The sequence below is a fragment of the Mustelus asterias genome, chromosome 15 (genome assembly GCF_964213995.1).
Source record: "Mustelus asterias chromosome 15, sMusAst1.hap1.1, whole genome shotgun sequence".
In the NCBI taxonomy this organism is placed as follows: Eukaryota; Metazoa; Chordata; class Chondrichthyes; order Carcharhiniformes; family Triakidae; genus Mustelus; species Mustelus asterias.
Window position 1 is genome coordinate 101,948,667 of NC_135815.1, and position 17,604 is coordinate 101,966,270.

The 17,604-nt window shown below is 43.1% G+C and overlaps 1 protein-coding gene across 3 annotated transcripts in view; it reads left to right on the top strand.

The window, feature by feature from the left end:
* Positions 1 to 17,604, top strand: part of vps54 (VPS54 subunit of GARP complex) — an 86,494-nt gene that overhangs the window by 12,311 nt on the left and 56,579 nt on the right. For all 3 annotated transcript variants that reach the window (XM_078230433.1, XM_078230434.1, XM_078230435.1), the window contains exons 3-8: positions 61 to 302; positions 645 to 732; positions 2,066 to 2,100; positions 3,627 to 3,767; positions 9,021 to 9,406; positions 16,622 to 16,745. In XM_078230433.1, the coding sequence (XP_078086559.1) occupies positions 61 to 302; positions 645 to 732; positions 2,066 to 2,100; positions 3,627 to 3,767; positions 9,021 to 9,406; positions 16,622 to 16,745 (1,016 nt within the window). The remainder of the gene's footprint in view (positions 1 to 60; positions 303 to 644; positions 733 to 2,065; positions 2,101 to 3,626; positions 3,768 to 9,020; positions 9,407 to 16,621; positions 16,746 to 17,604) is intronic.

A 17,604-nucleotide genomic window follows, 5' to 3' on the forward strand; every position in this document is an offset into this window, starting at 1 on the left:
TATAGTATTATTCAAATTCTTTATTTGCTCGAATTTGGGTAATGTATTCTGTCTTTACAGGAGATTCCAGCAGTTTATGTGATAGCCCATCAGTAGTGGCAGATCAGCATAGGTGGACTGTTTATCATTCCAAAGTGAACCTTCCAGCAGCGCTGAATGACCCCAGGCTATCCAAAAGGGAATCTGATTTCTTCACTAAGACATGGGGACTGGATTTTATGGAGACCGAAGTTATGCCTTCCTTCTACCTCCCACCAATCACCAAGGAACACTTTGCACCCTACCTACAGGATATAACTTCTGTAAGGATTGGTAACATCATTTCAGCCTTTTGTAACACATTGCAATTTAAACATCACTATATCTTTAATTGTTAGTTATCGGTAATTATACACCCTCCTGAATCAACCTTTCTAACTTTCTAAAAAGCAATATTTTTGAAAAATGTTGTAGGATGTTAATGAAGACCGCTTGCTTGAAAGAATTGAACTCCACAATTCCTTTGAGCAATTCCAGTCTTAAACCAGAAAAACAGCTGAATATTCTTATCACCATCTACAACCATTTACCCTTTTATTAATTTAAGTTTTAAACTTTGTTTCTTGGAATCGGTTCATCTCATTTAATATGATTCTCATTGCTAGCGACAAAAGATTCATGAGAAGTGCAAGAAAACATGCCCACTTAAGGATGGACTAGATCAAACACTTGCACCTGTTGTACACAGCCACGGTAAGAGCATGTCCATTAGCTTTCTTCACTAAATATTTGATTAAAAAATCAGGGCATTTGCTTTTCAAAGCTGTGAACTCACTGTTTCTGCAAGTTAACATTGAGCTGTAGGAAAGAGAGAGATATTTGACTTGCCAGTTGTGTTAGACCAGGGGTTGAAAATCTTTTTCAGGAAACCTGCAGTTTTGGTATAAAAACATCACAACTTAATGATTTTTAGAAACTTGCGAGGCATCCTGGGCATATTATGCAGACTGTGTCTAAATTAATTTGAAAAGTCAGCCTGTGTTTGAATGCAGCACGTTAAAGAGAGGCGTCATCTGGGATAGTGTTTTGATCATTCCTAACACAGTTGACCTTTTGTTTAAGTCTTGGACAGCTGCCTGTGCTACACCCGGCAATCGAGAAGACAGGCTTGTTAGAAACAAGAATGCAAATTGGGTCCTTTGAACTGGTCTGCTGTTTCCAGTTTTTCTGCATGATATTCGTGCAATCCCAGTTAGTATTTGATCTGTTTCAGCTGTTGTCTGAGCCAGTGTCTTTATTTCCATCTTCTCCCAATTATAAGATGCTTCCATTAAACCCAATTTCTCCTTTATTAAACATCCTGCATCAAACACACTTTATGGCCCCCAGTTGACTTGTACTTCTCTCTCATTTAGTTTTAAAACTTATTTCTGTTTCTTTCTTTGACCCGTTTGCCTGAAGTTTGATTTCACTTGGTACTGCTTTCATTATATTTCTTGTTCCATTTGAACTGTTGGTTCCTCAGGATTGATATTAGATAAACTTTCCCTTTATTTAACTTCCCTCCACTTTTCCCTTTGACTTTGATTTGCTTCTATGTTTAAAGCTCTGTGACAGAGATCCATCACTGCCAACCACCTTTCCCCCACACAAGTCCAGTGACATTACCACTACAGCACCAGCTCACCTCAAGGTATACGTTATTTTTGTAAAATAGTGGAGTGAATCTCATTGTTTTGAAAGATCCTTCGGAATTCTGTACCCTAGAAGGGTCCAATCACTGTGTATATTCAAGACAGAACTCAATGGATTTCTGGAGACCAGTAACATCAAGGAATATGGAGATAGTTTGCGAAAGTGATGTTGAGGTAGATGATCAGCCATTCTATGGCAGAGCAGGCTCGACGGGCCGAATGGCCTACTCCTGTTCCAATGGATTTGTACCAGTGAATGGGCATCACACTATTGAGTGACATATCTAACTTTATTTTGATCAATATCTGCATTATTTGAATTTGATTCATGTTTTTATGATTCACCTGAATGATATATTTTGATTTAATGCAGCTTATTCATTTCATTGCAGACAGATCAAGGACCGATTTGGATCAAGTACCGAAGGTAACGCCACAGATCCACAACCTCTTTCCCTAATACAGTTTATCTCACTAATATGTAGAAACTGACACGATCAATGCATTCCATAAATACATTCTATTCCCTCGAAATGACTTTAAAAATTATACCACGTTACTGTCATTAAATCAAATCTAAAGTAGGATGTGGAGGCTTTGGAGAGGGTACAGAAAAGATTTACCAGGATGTTGCCTGGTATGGAGGGCATTAGCTATGAGGAGAGGTTGGAGAAACTTGGTTTGTTCTCACTGTAGCGACGGAGGTTATGGGGCGACCTGATAGAAGGCTACAAGATTATGAGGGGCATGGACAGAGTGGATAGTCAGAAGCTTTTTCCCAGGGTGGAAGTGTCAATTACTAGGGGGCATAGGTTTAAGGTGCGAGGGGCAAGGTTTAAAGGAGATGTACGAGGCAAGTTTTTTTTTACACAGAGGGTGTTGGGTGCCTGGAACTCGTTGCCGGGGGAGGTAGTGGAAGCAGATACGATAGTGACTTTTAAGGGTCATCTTGACAAATACATGAATAGGATGGGAATAGTGGGATATAGTCCCCGGAAGGGTAGGGGGTTTTAGTTAAGTCGGACAGCATGATCGGTGCAGGCTTGGAGGGCCGAAGGACTTGTTCCTGTGCTGTAATTTTCTTTGTTCTTTGTTCTTTGAGTACTTTGAGAGAGCAACTACTCAACATAAGAACATAAGAAATAGGAGCAGGAGTAGGCCATCTAGCCCCTCGAGCCTGCCCCGCCATTCAATAAGATCATGGCTGATCTGAAGTGGATCAGTTCCACTTACCCGCCTGATCCCTATAACCCCTAATTCCCTTACCGATCAGGAATCCATCTATCCGTGATTTAAACATATTCAACGAGGTAGCCTCCACCACTTCAGTGGGCAGAGAATTCCAGAGATTCACCACCCTCTGAGAGAAGAAGTTCCTCCTCAACTCTGTCCTCAACTGACCCCCCTTTATTTTGAGGCTGTGCCCTCTAGTTCGAGCTTCCTTTCTAAGTGGAAAGAATCTCTCCACCTCTACCCTATCCAGCCCCTTCATTATCTTATATGTCTCTATAAGATCCCCCCTCAGCCTTCTAAATTCCAACGAGTACAAACCCAATCTGCTCAGTCTCTCCTCATAATCAACACTCCTCATCTCCGATATCAACCTGGTGAACCTTCTCTGCACTCCCTCCAAGGCCAATATATCATTCCGCAAATAAGGGGACCAATACTGCACACAGTATTCCAGCTGCGGCCTCAAATAGACTGCAGAGTGAGTGCTTTACTGAAAAACAAGTTATAAGGCTGTATTGTGGTGTTTGGAGGGGAAAGGCATGGTCAGTTTTTAAATTCAAGGATATAAGCTGTGTTGCTGTTTAATGTCACCTAATAGTTAATTTACTTGTGGCCTGTAGCTCCCTCACGGCTATCTATTATTTGTTACTTAAACAGAAGTTATTGAATTAAAAGATTTTGAAAATGACGACTTTATTTCTTCTACCTGATACTTTGCAGATATTTCTGAAGTCAGACTTTGCTTTGGAAGATCCTCTAACATTTTCTACTGTCTTGCCCTGGTCACATTTCAGTGGTCAACATGGAGCTGGTGGAAAGGGAGCTCGTGACGGAGCATCGTCAAGGTTATTGCAAGAAAAGGTATCCAAATCAGCAGCTCGTGTGTGTTTTTGGAGAGGTTTCTGCTGTCCTCGTGTTCTGTTTTACTTCAAATATAGAAATCCACGTCAGTGGAAATTGACAGTGATCCCAATCACCCATCCAGTAAATTTAAACGGTTACTGGTCTGAAACGTTAGCACTGTTTCTCTCTCCATAGACGCTGTCTGAACAACTAAGCATTTTCTGTTTTTATTATAGTGGAATTAACATGCTGCTTTTATAAAGAGCTAGTTTAAATAATGCCATAGAATCCTTACAGTGCAGAAAGAGGCCATTCGGCCCATCGAGTCTGCACCGACAACAATCCCACCCAAGCCCTATCCCCGTAACCCCACATATTTACCCCGCTAATCCCTCTAACCTACACATCCCGGGATACTAAGGGGCAATTTAGCATGGCCAATGCATCTAACCCGCACATCTGGACTGTAGGAGGAAACCAGAGCACCCGGAGGAAACCCACGCAGACACAGGGAGAGAGTCCAAACTCCACACAGACAGTGACTCAAGCCAGGAATCGAGCCCGGGTCCCTGGAGCTGTGAGGCAGCAGTGCTAACCACTGTGTCACCGTGTCGTCCTTTAGCTGCATTTCTGTGCGAAGGTTGATGAAGTTCAGTTGTATAATTTCAGCTTGGAATATTACATATTGAATGTAGGCAACTGATAGGTTGCTGATTATTAAGGGTTTGGATGATCAATAAATAAAAGTCCTCCCCAACGTGCAGATTCTGCAATGCTACTAAGGAGTATTTTGAACCTTTTACAAGCTAACGTGCTATCTTATTCAGAAAGTTGAACCAAATGTTATCCAGAAATAGAAGCTGAAAGACTGGATTTATTGGATATTCAGAAATTAATTTGCAGTCAGTTCTGTTGTCTGTGACCATTCTCATTTGGGAACAGGTGCAAGACCAATTCCTGGAAATTCTCTCAAGATCTACACGCAGTCTATTTGACTATAAATTTATAATTTAGGGAACTCTTTGGCTCTTGTTCACCAGTTTTATTTTGCACTAGGATTCCTCAGTATGAACTGACCTGTCTATTTGAAGATCAGGACTTTGGCTCAAAGTTGGAGGAGGTCCATTTTCATCATCGCATTGACTTGTTTTTTAACCCAAGTCTTTCATTGTGAAGTGGAAGATGTTCAATATCTGGGAGACTTATGTTGTACTCATTGATTATCCATTAGCATTGGTGTTAAAAGATTGTCAATTTGCTTTCCACTTCCTTCACTGTGGATCTCAGAATTATTTCCAGCATTCTTGGAAATGAAAAAACTGCATACTAGCCATTCTCCTTAGCAGATGAGAAATCAGTGCTCCTGAACAGAAGTAGTTGGTTTAGTTTTGAGGAAGTCATTTTTGACAAAAGTGGAGAGCGATGCCTAGGCAAGGGAGCTATCTTCACTCAGGCAGGGATGCACCTGGTCAATTTAATGGGAGCGACATTACATAGAACATAGAACATAGAACATTACAGCGCAGAACAGGCCCTTCGGCCCACGATGTTGCACCGACCAGTTAAAAAAAAAAAAAAACTGTGACCCTCCAACCTAAACCAATTTCTTTTCGTCCATGAACCTATCTACGGATCTCTTAAACGCCCCCAAACTAGGCGCATTTACTACTGATGCTGGCAGGGCATTCCAATCCCTCACCACCCTCTGGGTAAAGAACCTACCCCTGACATCGGTTCTATAACTACCCCCCCTCAATTTAAAGCCATGCCCCCTCGTGCTGGATTTCTCCATCAGAGGAAAAAGGCTATCACTATCCACCCTATCTAAACCTCTAATCATCTTATATGTTTCAATAAGATCCCCTCTTAGCCGCCGCCTTTCCAGCGAAAACAATCCCAAATCCCTCAGCCTCTCCTCATAGGATCTCCCCTCCATACCAGGCAACATCCTGGTAAACCTCCTCTGCACCCTCTCCAAAGCCTCCACATCCTTCCTGTAATGTGGGGACCAGAACTGCACACAATACTCCAAGTGCGGCCGCACCAGAGTTGTGTACAGTTGCAACATAACGCTACGACTCCTAAATTCAATCCCCCTACCAATAAACGCCAAGACACCATATGCCTTCTTAACAACCTTATCTACTTGATTCCCAACTTTCAGGGATCTATGCACACATACACCTAGATCCCTCTGCTCCTCCACACTATTCAAAGTCCTCCCGTTAGCCCTATACTCAACACATCTGTTATTCCTACCAAAGTGAATTACCTCACACTTCTCCGCATTAAACTCCATCCGCCACCTCTCGGCCCAACTTTGCAACCTGTCTAAGTCTTCCTGCAAACTACGACACCCTTCCTCACTGTCTACCACACCACCGACTTTGGTGTCATCAGCAAATTTGCTAATCCACCCAACTATACCCTCATCCAGATCATTAATAAATATTACAAACAGCAGTGGCCCCAAAACAGATCCCTGAGGTACACCACTTGTAACCGCACTCCATGATGAATATTTACTATCAACCACCACCCTCTGTTTCCTATCCGCTAGCCAATTCCTGATCCAATTTCCTAGATCACCCCCAATCCCATACATCTGCATTTTCTGCAGAAGCCTACCATGGTGAACCTTATCAAACGCCTTACTAAAATCCATATATACCACGTCCACTGCCTTGCCCCCATCCACCTCCTTGGTCACTTTCTCAAAAAACTCAATAAGGTTAGTAAGGCACGACCTACCTGCCACAAAACCATGCTGACTATCACCTATCAATTCATTACTCTCCAAATAACTATAAATCCTATCCCTTATAATTTTTTCCAACATCTTGCCGACAACAGAAGTGAGACTCACCGGTCTATAATTCCCGGGGAAGTCTCTGTTCCCCTTCTTAAACAATGGGACAACATTCGCTAACCTCCAATCTTCTGGTACTATACCAGAGGCCAACGACGACCTGAAGATCAGAGCCAGAGGCTCTGCAATCACTTCTCTTGCCTCCCAGAGAATCCTTGGATAAATCCCATCCGGACCAGGGGATTTATCTATTTTCAGACCCTCCAGAATATCCTGCACATCCTCCTTATCAACTGTAATACTGTCTATTCTACTCCCTTGCAACCCAGTGTCCTCCTCAGCTATATTCATGTCCCCTTGCGTGAACACCGAAGAGAAATATTGGTTCAATGCTTCACCAATCTCCTCCGGTTCCACACATAACTTCCCTCTGCCATCTATAACTGGCCCTAAACTTGCCCTAACCAACCTTCTGTTCTTGACATACCTATAGAGCGCCTTAGGATTCTCTTTAACCCTATCCGCCAAAGTCTTCTCATGTCCCCTTTTAGCCCTTCTAAGCTCGCTCTTCAACTCCCTCTTAGCCAATCTAAAGCTTTCTAGTGCACTACCCGAGTGCTCACGTCTCATCCGAACATAAGCCTCCTTTTTCTTTTTAACCAACAAAGAAACTTTTTTGGTGCACCACGGTTCCCTAGCCCTACCAATTCCTCCTTGCCTGACAGGGACATACCTATCACAGACTCGCAGTAGCTGCTCCTTGAAAAAACTCCACATGTCGGACGTTCCCAGTCCCTGTAATCTCCTAGTCCAACCTATGTTTCCTAATTCTCTCCTAATAGCCTCATAATTACCCTTCCCCCAGCTAAAACCACTGGCCCGAGGTTCATGCCTATCCCTTTCCATCACTAAGGTGAACGTAACCGAATTGTGGTCACTATCACCAAAATGCACACCAACTTCCAAGTCTAGCACCTGGTCTGGCTCATTTCCCAGCACCAGATCCAATATAGCCTCACCTCTAGTTGGCCTGTCTACATACTGAGTCAAAAAACCTTCCTGCACGCTTTGAACAAAAACTGACCCCTCTAACGAGCTAGAGCTATAACAATTCCAGTCAATATTAGTCAAGTTAAAATCCCCCATAACAATTGCCCTATTATTTTCACTCCTAAGCAGGATTGACTCCGCAATCCTTTCCTCAACCTCTCTAGAACTTTTAGGAGGTCTATAAAAGACTCCCAACAGGGTGACCTCTCCTCTCCTATTTCTAATCTCCGCCCATACTACCTCAACAGATAAGTCCTCATCAAACCTCCTCTCTGACACTGTGATACAATCTCTGACCAATAATGCTACCCCTCCCCCTCTTCTACCTCCTTCCCTACTTCGACTAAAACATTTGAACCCCGGGACCTGCAGCATCCATTCCTGCCCCTGCTCTATCCATGTCTCTGAAATAGCCACAACATCGAAGTCCCAGGTACTGATCCACGCTGCAAGTTCACCCACTTTATTGCGAATACTCCTGGCATTGAAGTATACACATTTCAAACCCTGCTCCACCCCACCTCTGCAATGCCGTGCATTGCAGTCCCCATCCATGCATCCCTCACTTTCAGCCCCACTACTCAGGATCCCTCCCCCCCCCCGAATCAGTTTAAACCTCCCTGCATGGCCTTAGCAAATTTACCCCCCAGGATATTGGTATTACAGCAACAAGTGATGTAAGTCATGGGGCAAGAATGGAAATAAACTTGAAAGAGAAGAAGAAACAAAGGCTACTGAATAGATAGTCTCCCTCTTGGTGAGCAGGAAGTCTATGAGTTCCTCGCGTTTGTGGGAGGTGAATGGGCCCATGAGTTTAACAAGGCACTGGGTAGTGAAAAAAATAAGTACCAGATATTTATCTTTTGTCTCCAGTTTGATTCTACAATAGTGATGGTTGTGGCAAGCAAGCGCACAATATGACCCAACCACAACTAATAGTAGCTCATCTTGTTGTGTGCCAGATCTGCAACTTGCAACTTAGACTGAAAGGAGAACAAGTGGAAGCCCAGTTGTTGGTTAGGGTGTAGCTTGTACATGGCATCCAATTTTGGGTGCTCTGCTTCAGGAAGGAACATAGCTGAGATTCGGTAAAGCTGGGGAATGAAGGTTTTTATTTATTAAGAGAGATTTCACTGGAGCAGAATAGCTTAGCGGAGCTGATAGAGGTATCCAAAATAATAAGAAATTTTCCTAAAGTAAAGCGAGGAAAAACAGATTAACTGTCCAGGTTTGTTGGTTCTTAAGTCATTAACTGGAGAGCAAAAGTTTAAGCAGCACCTTGAAAATGGATCATTAGAAAGAGTATGATAGTATACAAGGAGTTATTTCAGAGTGTGGTTGTGATGGACCAAATGGCCATCTCCATGTTGTAAATGTTATGATTCTAATGGATAATGCATTTTGTTTTGCAGTTAACCCATTATTTGGATGTAGTGGAAGTGAATATAGCACACCAGATTTCTCTGCGTTCTGATGCCTTTTTCCACGCTATGACCTCTCAACATGAATTGCAGGACTACCTCACCAAAACCTCACAAGCTGTGAAAATGCTTCGTGATAAAATTGCCCAGATTGACAAAGTAATGTGCGAAGGATCTTTGCAAATATTAAGACTTGCTGTGACTAGAAATAACTGTGTAAAAATGTATAATAAACTAAAGTTAATGGCCACTGTTCACCAAACACAGCCTACCGTACAGTTATTGCTGTCCACTTCTGAGTTTGTTGGGGCACTGGACTTAATTGCAACGACACAGGAGGTGCTACAACAGGAGCTTCAAGGGATTCATAGTTTCAGGTAGGTCATGATACAAAGCTCACTTTTCGTGAACCCAATTGTGTGTATTTTCTGCACACGCACCCTCTCATTATGTTTAGCTCTATTAAAAAGTAAAAATATGAATGTAGGAACTCTTGTAATAAAAACAGAAAAATGTTGAAAATGCAAAGCAGGGCCATTAGTATTTGAAAGAGAAAGCAGAGCCAGGTGAGACCCTCGCCAGGTGAGACCCTCCCCTGTCCCACCCAGAAACAGTCAGGCTGGAGAAGCTGCTTCATGGAACTGGATTTAAAACTGGAGGGAGGCAACATCAGAGCTTACAAGTTCAGGTAGGCTGATGTTCAGAAAGATGCAGCGAATAGTTGTAACAGTCTATTATGTGTCAATTTTAAAATACAGAAAGGAATGTGGTCACATACAATGTTCATGTATTGAACAGTGACTGCAGACTCCTGCCATGGCTCACATGATTAAAATTCAGAGCGTCCAAGGATTGAATCTGGAGGGGAGGGTAGTTGCCGTCACTTCACAAGGTCTTTGTGTAATCATTTATTTGGTAAATATTGGAAATGATTTGTTTTTAAGCTGTCCTGTCAAGTAATTGTTCAATGTGTAAACACCATATGCAAGTGACCCATAAACTGAGTCCGCTTCAACTATTAAGAAAATACAGGCAAGATTTCTTTTTAGTCCTGCTTCGGGTATTCTTGTGCATACTACTAACTGCCTTCATTGTTACTGCAGTTGAGCATGAATACATTGGTGGTAAGCATCCAAGTGTAGAATTTCAATGCACCGATTTATTTACCGCTGTAGGATAGTTAGTTTGGAATGTGTATCAGAGTGACTAAAACTGGTGAAATTAATGAATTTGCTGTAGATTGAGATGTCTCACTCAACCAAAGTCAGCTGTGTTGTCTAACTTTTTCCCGCTAATAGCTGAAATTTCTACTGGTTAAAATAAGGTTTTGACGATTGGAATGTTTGAAGCACAGAGAGATCAATACACTGGAAGACCTAAAGAGCCTTCCTCTCACTATGACAAAGGGTCATCTGGACCCTAAACCTCAGCTCTTTTCTCTCCTTACAGATGCTGCCAGACCCGCTGAGATTTTCCAGCGTTTTCTCTTTTGGTTTCAGATTCCAGCATCCGCAGTAATTTGCTTTTATTCCTCTCACTATTATCCGGGACTGCAAATTTGCTACATCTCTCACCAACTTAACCCAAACCCCAGGATACCCTCCATGATGTTGCCAAACCAAAAATTTCTCCTCTTCCCCCATGCTGCTAACCCAGCAATCCCACCAAAGGTACTATCAAAGCTCAGAACTGTCACCATTCCCTATATCCTGTACTTCTAACTATGGTCACCTAATTGCACCCAGCACATTTTGCAGACAGTTTTGCTCTGCACGATCTTTGTTGGTATATTTTCTATGCTGAATGAAGCATTGTCTGCCAGGTTTGCCTGTTTGCTGGGCTCACTGCCAAGTCACAGCATTGCAAAGTATAGGATGCACGATAGGAAGCAGTTTAGATTGATGTTCCAGTGGATTACTGAGAACAAAGAACAGTACAGCACAGGAAACAGGCCCTTCGGCCCTCCAAGCCTGTACCGCTCATTGGTCCAACTAGACCATTCGTTTGTATCCCTCCATTCCCAGGCTGCTCATGTGACTATTCAGGTAAGTCTTAAACGATGCCAGCTTGTCTGCCTCCACCACCCTACTTGGCAGCGCATTCCAGGCCCCCACCACTCTCTGCGTAAAAAACGTCCCTCTGATATCTGAGTTATACCTCGCCCCTCTCACCTTAAGCCCGTAACCCCTCGTGATTGTCACCTCCGACCTGGGAAAAAGCTTCCCACTGTTCACCCTATCTATACCCTTCATAATTTTGTACACCTCTATTAGGTCTCCCCTCATTCTCCGTCTTTCCAGGGAGAACAAGCCCAGTTTACCCAATCTCTCCTCATAGCTAAGACCCTCCATACCAGGCAACATCCTGGTAAACCTTCTCTGCACTCTCTCTAAAGCCTCCACGTCCTTCTGGTAGTGCGGCGACCAGAACTGGACGCAGTACTCCAAATGTGGCCTAACCAGCGTTCTATACAGCTGCAACATCAGACTCCAGCTTTTATACTCTATACCCCGGCCTATAAAGGCAAGCATACTATATGCCTTCTTCACCACCTTCTCCACCTGTGCTGCCACCTTCAAGGATTTGTGGACTTGCACACCTCGGTCCCTCTGTGTTTCTATACTCTTGATGGCTCTGCCATTTATTGTATAACTCCCCCCTACATTAGTTCTTCCAAAATGCATCACTTCGCATTTATCTGGATTAAATTCCATCTGCCATTTCTCCGCCCAATTTTCCAGCCTATCTATATCCTGCTGTATTGTCCGATAATATTCATCGCTATCCGCAAGTCCAGCCATCTTCGTGTCATCCGCAAACTTGCTGATAGCACCAGTTACACCTTCTTCCAAATCATTTATATATAATCACAAATAGCAGAGGTCCCAGTACAGAGCCCTGCAGAACACCATTGGTCACAGACCTCCAGCCGGAAAAAGACCCTTCGACTGTTACCCTCTGTCTCCTGTGGCCAAGCCAGTTTTCTACCCATCTAGCCACCTCTCCTTGTATCCCATGAGCCTTAACCTTCTTAACCAACCTGCCATGAGGGACTTTGTCAAATGCCTTACTGAAATCCATATAGACGACACCCACGGCCCTTCCTTTGTCAACCGTTTTTGTCACTTCCTCAAAAAACTCCTCCAAATTTGTAAGGCACGACCTCCCTCTTACAAAACCATGCTGTCTGTCACTAATGAGATTGTTCCGTTCTAAATGCGCATACATCCTGTCTCTAAGAATCCTCTCCAACAACTTCCCTACCACGGACGTCAAGCTCACTGGCCTATAATTACCCGGGGGTTATCCCTGCTACCCTTCTTAAATAGCGGTACCACATTCGCTATCCTCCAATCCTCAGGGACCTCACTTGTGTCCAATGAAGAGACAAAGATTTCCGTCAGAGGCCCAGCAATTACATCTCTTATCTCCCTGAGCAGTCTAGGATAGATGCCATCAGGCACTGGGGATTTGTCAGTTTTAATGTTACCTAAAAAACCTAACACTTCCTCCCTTGTAATGGAGATTCTCTCTAACAGGTCAACACCTCCCTCTGAGACACTCCCAGTCAACAAGTCCCTCTCCTTTGTGAATACCGATGCAAAGTATTCATTTAGGATCTCCCCTATTCCCTTGGGTTCTAAGCATAATTCCCCTCCTTTGTCCCTGAGAGGTCTGACTTTTTCCCTGACAACTTTTGTTCCTAACATATGAATAAAATGCCTTACGATTCTCCTTAATCCTATCTGCCAAGAACATTTCGTGACCTCTTTTTGCCCTTCTAACTCCCCGTTTGAGTTCTTTCCTACTCTCTCTGTATTCCTCCAGAGCTCCATCTGTTTGCAGTTGCCTGGACCTAACATACGCCTCTCTTCTTTTTGATCAGATCCTCAATTTCCCTGGTTATCCACGGTTCTCGAATCCTACCTTTCCTATCCTTTTTACAGGCACATGCCTGTCCTGCAGCCTTATCAACTGTTCCTTAAAAGACTCCCACATGCCAGACGTGGACTTATCCCCGAGCAGCCTCTCCCAATCAACGGCCACCAATTCCTGCCTAATCCGGCTATAGTTAGCCTTCCCCCAATTTAGCACCCTACCCTTAGGGCAACACTCGTCCTTGTCCATTACTATCCTAAAGTTAACAGAGTTGTGGTCACTATTTGCCGCATGTTCCCCTACCGAAACTTTGACGACCTGACCGGGCTCATTTCCCAGAACTAGATCCAGTATAGCCCCCTCTCTAGTTGGGCTATCTACATACTGTTCCAAAGAACCTTCCAGTACGCATTTTACAAATTCCTCCCCGTCCAGACCCCCAGCCCTAAGCACTTTCCAGTCTATACCAGGGAAATTGAAGTCTCCCACTACAACAACCCTATTTTTTCTGCACATATCCAGAATCTCCTGACATATCCGTTCCTCCACTTCCCGTGGGCTGTTGGGTGGCCTGTAGTACACCCCCAGCATAGTGATTGCACCTTTCCTGTTTCTGAGCTCCACCCACAGCGACTCATTACATGACCCCTCTAAATTGTCCACCCTCTGCACCGCTGTAATATGCTCCCTAACTAATACCGCTACTCCCCCACCTTTTTTAGCCCCTCCTCTGTCTCGCCTAAAACACTTATACCCCGGAATATTCAGCTGCCAGTCCTGTCCTTCTTTTAACCATGTCTCCGTCACCGCAACCACATCCAAATTCCGCCTAAGCATTAAGGCCCTAAGTTCGTCTGTCTTGCCCATTACGCTCCTCGCATTGAAGCAGATGCACTCCAGACCTCCAGGCCCACTCAGGTCATCCTGCTCCAGAATGCTCTTCTTATCTAGCCTTGCCCTGGCCCCCAGCTCGGTGCTAGGGGTGCCCTGCCATTAGCCAGATGTTAAACTGAGACTTTTTGTGACCATTCCGGTAGATATTAGCGATGTCATGCTACCACCCGAAATACGGTAAGTTTTCCAGATATCTTCATTAACGTTTCTGCCTCAACTGATTAACTGCTTGGTTGCCACTTTGATGTTGGTGAGATCTTTGTAATGTTTGCTCCCATAATTCACAATTAATTTTTAATGTAAAGTCAGCACCAAATAAAATATCTGACAGGACTTTTGGATCCAATATTTTTTTCCAGTTCATGAAAAGATGATTTAGAGGGGGTGGGTAATATTCCGTGTAAAGTGACTGAAATGGATTTGTGGTTCCTGGCAGCGTTTCAATGCTGCAATTTCATGTTGTTCATTCTCTCCCTAAACCTTGACTTTTTTAAACTTTAAGAATTGTCCCAAAGACCCATTCATTGATCAAGCAGCTCTTCACGCCACCAAATCTCTCGGTGACGCTTTAGTCATTTTTCTTTGCCTCTTGTGTAGTGCTTTGTAATATTTCTTTGCATTAAACATATTCGGGGGAATGTCCTTATATACTAAATAAATAGAAATATTTTTCTTACTGGAGCAACGCCGTGAGTGAATGCTCACCTTTTGATACTTTCTCCCACTCATTTCTAGCGCTACAAACTTGTGCTGGAGGTTGGTCCCACAGGCAATGTGGATTCTTGTATCTTGTCCCGGTGACTATTGTGTTGACTGCCAGTAGATTGTTTGACTGGAAGCATCAGAACCGGGCCTGATAGTTTTCCCACATTCATGCACTTTCCAGCAGGGGCTGGAGAACAGTCAGGATCTGTGGGTGATTTCTGATTTTCTTCCTTTCTGTCAGATGGACTCTAACCAGTTGGTGCACTTAATACACATTAACTCACCACAGATCAGAGACTGAACTTGATGTCTTCCCACATTGTGTGACTCAGTACAATGGAGGGTTGAGTATTTAAGAGTTGAGTAGATGTCTTTTAAGGGAATTATGGTCAGCTGTTTGAAAGAGCTGACGATGTGGTCTTGTGTATGTTTGCATAAGCATTGCTTTCCTCCTCGGATTACATTTTAAAAATTCTTCAATGGGATGTAGGAGTGACTGGGATTGCACACTTACAGAGCTGTGGGTCTGGGGTCACTTGTCGGCCAGACCAGGTAAGGTTGGCAGATTTCCATGGGTTTGCAACAATCAATGGTAGTTTCATTACTGATACTAGTGATTAATTGAATTTGTTGAATTTAAATAAGAAGGATGTGGAAGCGCTGGAAAGAGTGCAAAGGAGATTTACCAGGATGCTGCCCAGTTTGGAGGGTAGGTCTTATGAGGAAAGGTTGAGGGAGCTAGGGCTGTTCTCTCTGGAGCGGAGGAGGTTGAGGGGAGACTTAATAGAGGTTTATAAAATGATGACGGGGATAGATAGAGTGAACGTTCAAAGACTATTTCCTCGGGTGGATGAAGCTATTACACGGGGGCATAACTGTAGGGTTCATGGTGGGAGATATAGGAAGGATGTCCGAGGTAGGTTCTTTACTCAGTGGTTGGGGTATGGAATGGGCTGCCTGCAGTGATCGTGGAGTCAGACACTTTAGGAACATTTAAGCGGTTATTGGATAGGCACATGGAGCACACCAGGATGATAGGGACTGGGATAGCTTGATCTTGGTTTCAGATAAAGCTCGGCACAACATCATGGGCCGAAGGGCCTGTTCTGTGCTGTACTGTTCTATGTTCTAAATTCCACTCGCTGCCGTGGTAGGATTTGAACCCATGTTACTAGGGCTTTAACCTGGGCCTCTGGATCACCAGTCCAGTGACATTACCACAACACCACCGTTGTGAATTTTTTTGGAATAAGTGATGCCCAAAAGCAAGTAAGCTCCTGTAACCTTCTGCATTGTAAATCTTGATCGGGATTGTACAGCTCACTGAGACCTTTTGGTCCTTTATACTGTGCAGATCTCTGAAAGCTGTCCAGTTACATTGCCTGCCTTTCCCATCTGCTATTGATCATTTTTCAAATATTTATGTACTTTCCCTTTAAGATTTTAATTTCATTGGCTATTTTCAATTTCCACAAATCTCCAGTTGTGTTTGTTTTTGCACTATCCAGAGGTTACTGCCAAATCAGACACATCCCTTGCTTCAGTTGCACATTGAGAATTCAGGAATGGGGCTGGAAGGTAAGGGTCCTTGTTTGTGGTCATTGAGGCTGCTTCATGCACATTTATTATGCTGATCGCACCAATAAAACAGAAAACTGGAATTCCAATAAGTTGTCGAATTCTGTATTTATTGTAAAGTTCCTGATTTCTGCCAATGGTTCTCATAATGGAAGTTTGAGAATAATCAGTCTATTCCTTTGGAGTGTGTGGAAAGCTGCTTCACATTAACATAGGGAGGATCAAATCTGGACAGGTTTATTCATGTGAATACCCTGTGTATCCACTTTAGAATAGCCCATTGTGTAATGCTAATAGAAATACATATCAGTAATCATTTGTAAATTAAATGCACTAAATTGTGCATTATCCTGTCCCAAAACACAGATCGCAAACTAAAATTGAAGTTGCAGATCATGTTTTATTGCTTTATTAATAAATGAGTTATAGGGAGGAAGGTTTCTTTTATAAATCTCTGGTGAATTTATTTGTACTTGAGGTACGTTTGTTTCAGAAATATTTTGTATTGATAAGGATGCACTTTCTCCATTTTTCAGACACCTTGGTTCACAGCTGTGCGAGTTGGAAAGACTGATCGATAAAATGATGATAGCAGATTTCTCCACCTATGCTCATAGTGACTTAAATAGACCGTTGGAGGATGATCAGTTGTTAGAAGAGGTATGTGAAAGTACTTAATTTAGTTTTATTTTTAACTATAAGTTCGAGTTGATTTCGGAACCAGCTGCAGAGATTCTTTGATATAATTTCAGTTTAAATATGAAAATAGAGCATCTGTATCGTGAGGCTCGATTGGTTTAAAACTGCTGATGTAAAGTTGAGCATGCAGCTGGATTCATGGCCTCTGATGCTATTGGACAAAAACAGAAGATAATTACAAATGAGGAAGGCCAACTGTCCCTTCTCAATTCATCTATTCAGAGAATTCTAGTGTTTCCCCTTCCTCAACGTTGTAGAATCGGGTTGTTAAATGATTCCAGGGTAGTATCTTACTACCTGTAAATTTGATTGCTGCTTATATAGAGAAGGAGGTCCTGATATCAGTAACATTTCTCTTTTACAAGTTTAAAACTGTAAAGTAACATTCCAAGTTATTGTTGTATTGTGAAGAATGACACTCGGGAGCAATGGAGGATTTAAAACAACAGAGCTTTATTTACAGGTGCATGTGTTCTGTTACCTGGCTGCTGTTTCTCTGCTGTTTCCCCGCACTGGGGACTTGTACCATCACTTCCAGTGAATAAATGAATAGAACAAAGCTTCAGTAAGCTAATAAGAATGAATGCAAATACATAAGTTATCTATTTTTACCCATCATTACAAGGTAATGGTGGCTAAATGATAGGGGTGTCATGGTGGCACAGTGGCTAGCACTGCTGCATCACAGCACCAGGAATCTGGGTTCGATTCCCGGCTTGGGTCAGTGTCTGTGTGGAGTTTGTATGTTCTCCCCGTGTCTGCGTGGGTTTCCTCCAGGTGCTCCGGTTTCCCCCCTCAGTCTGAAAGACATGCTGGTTAG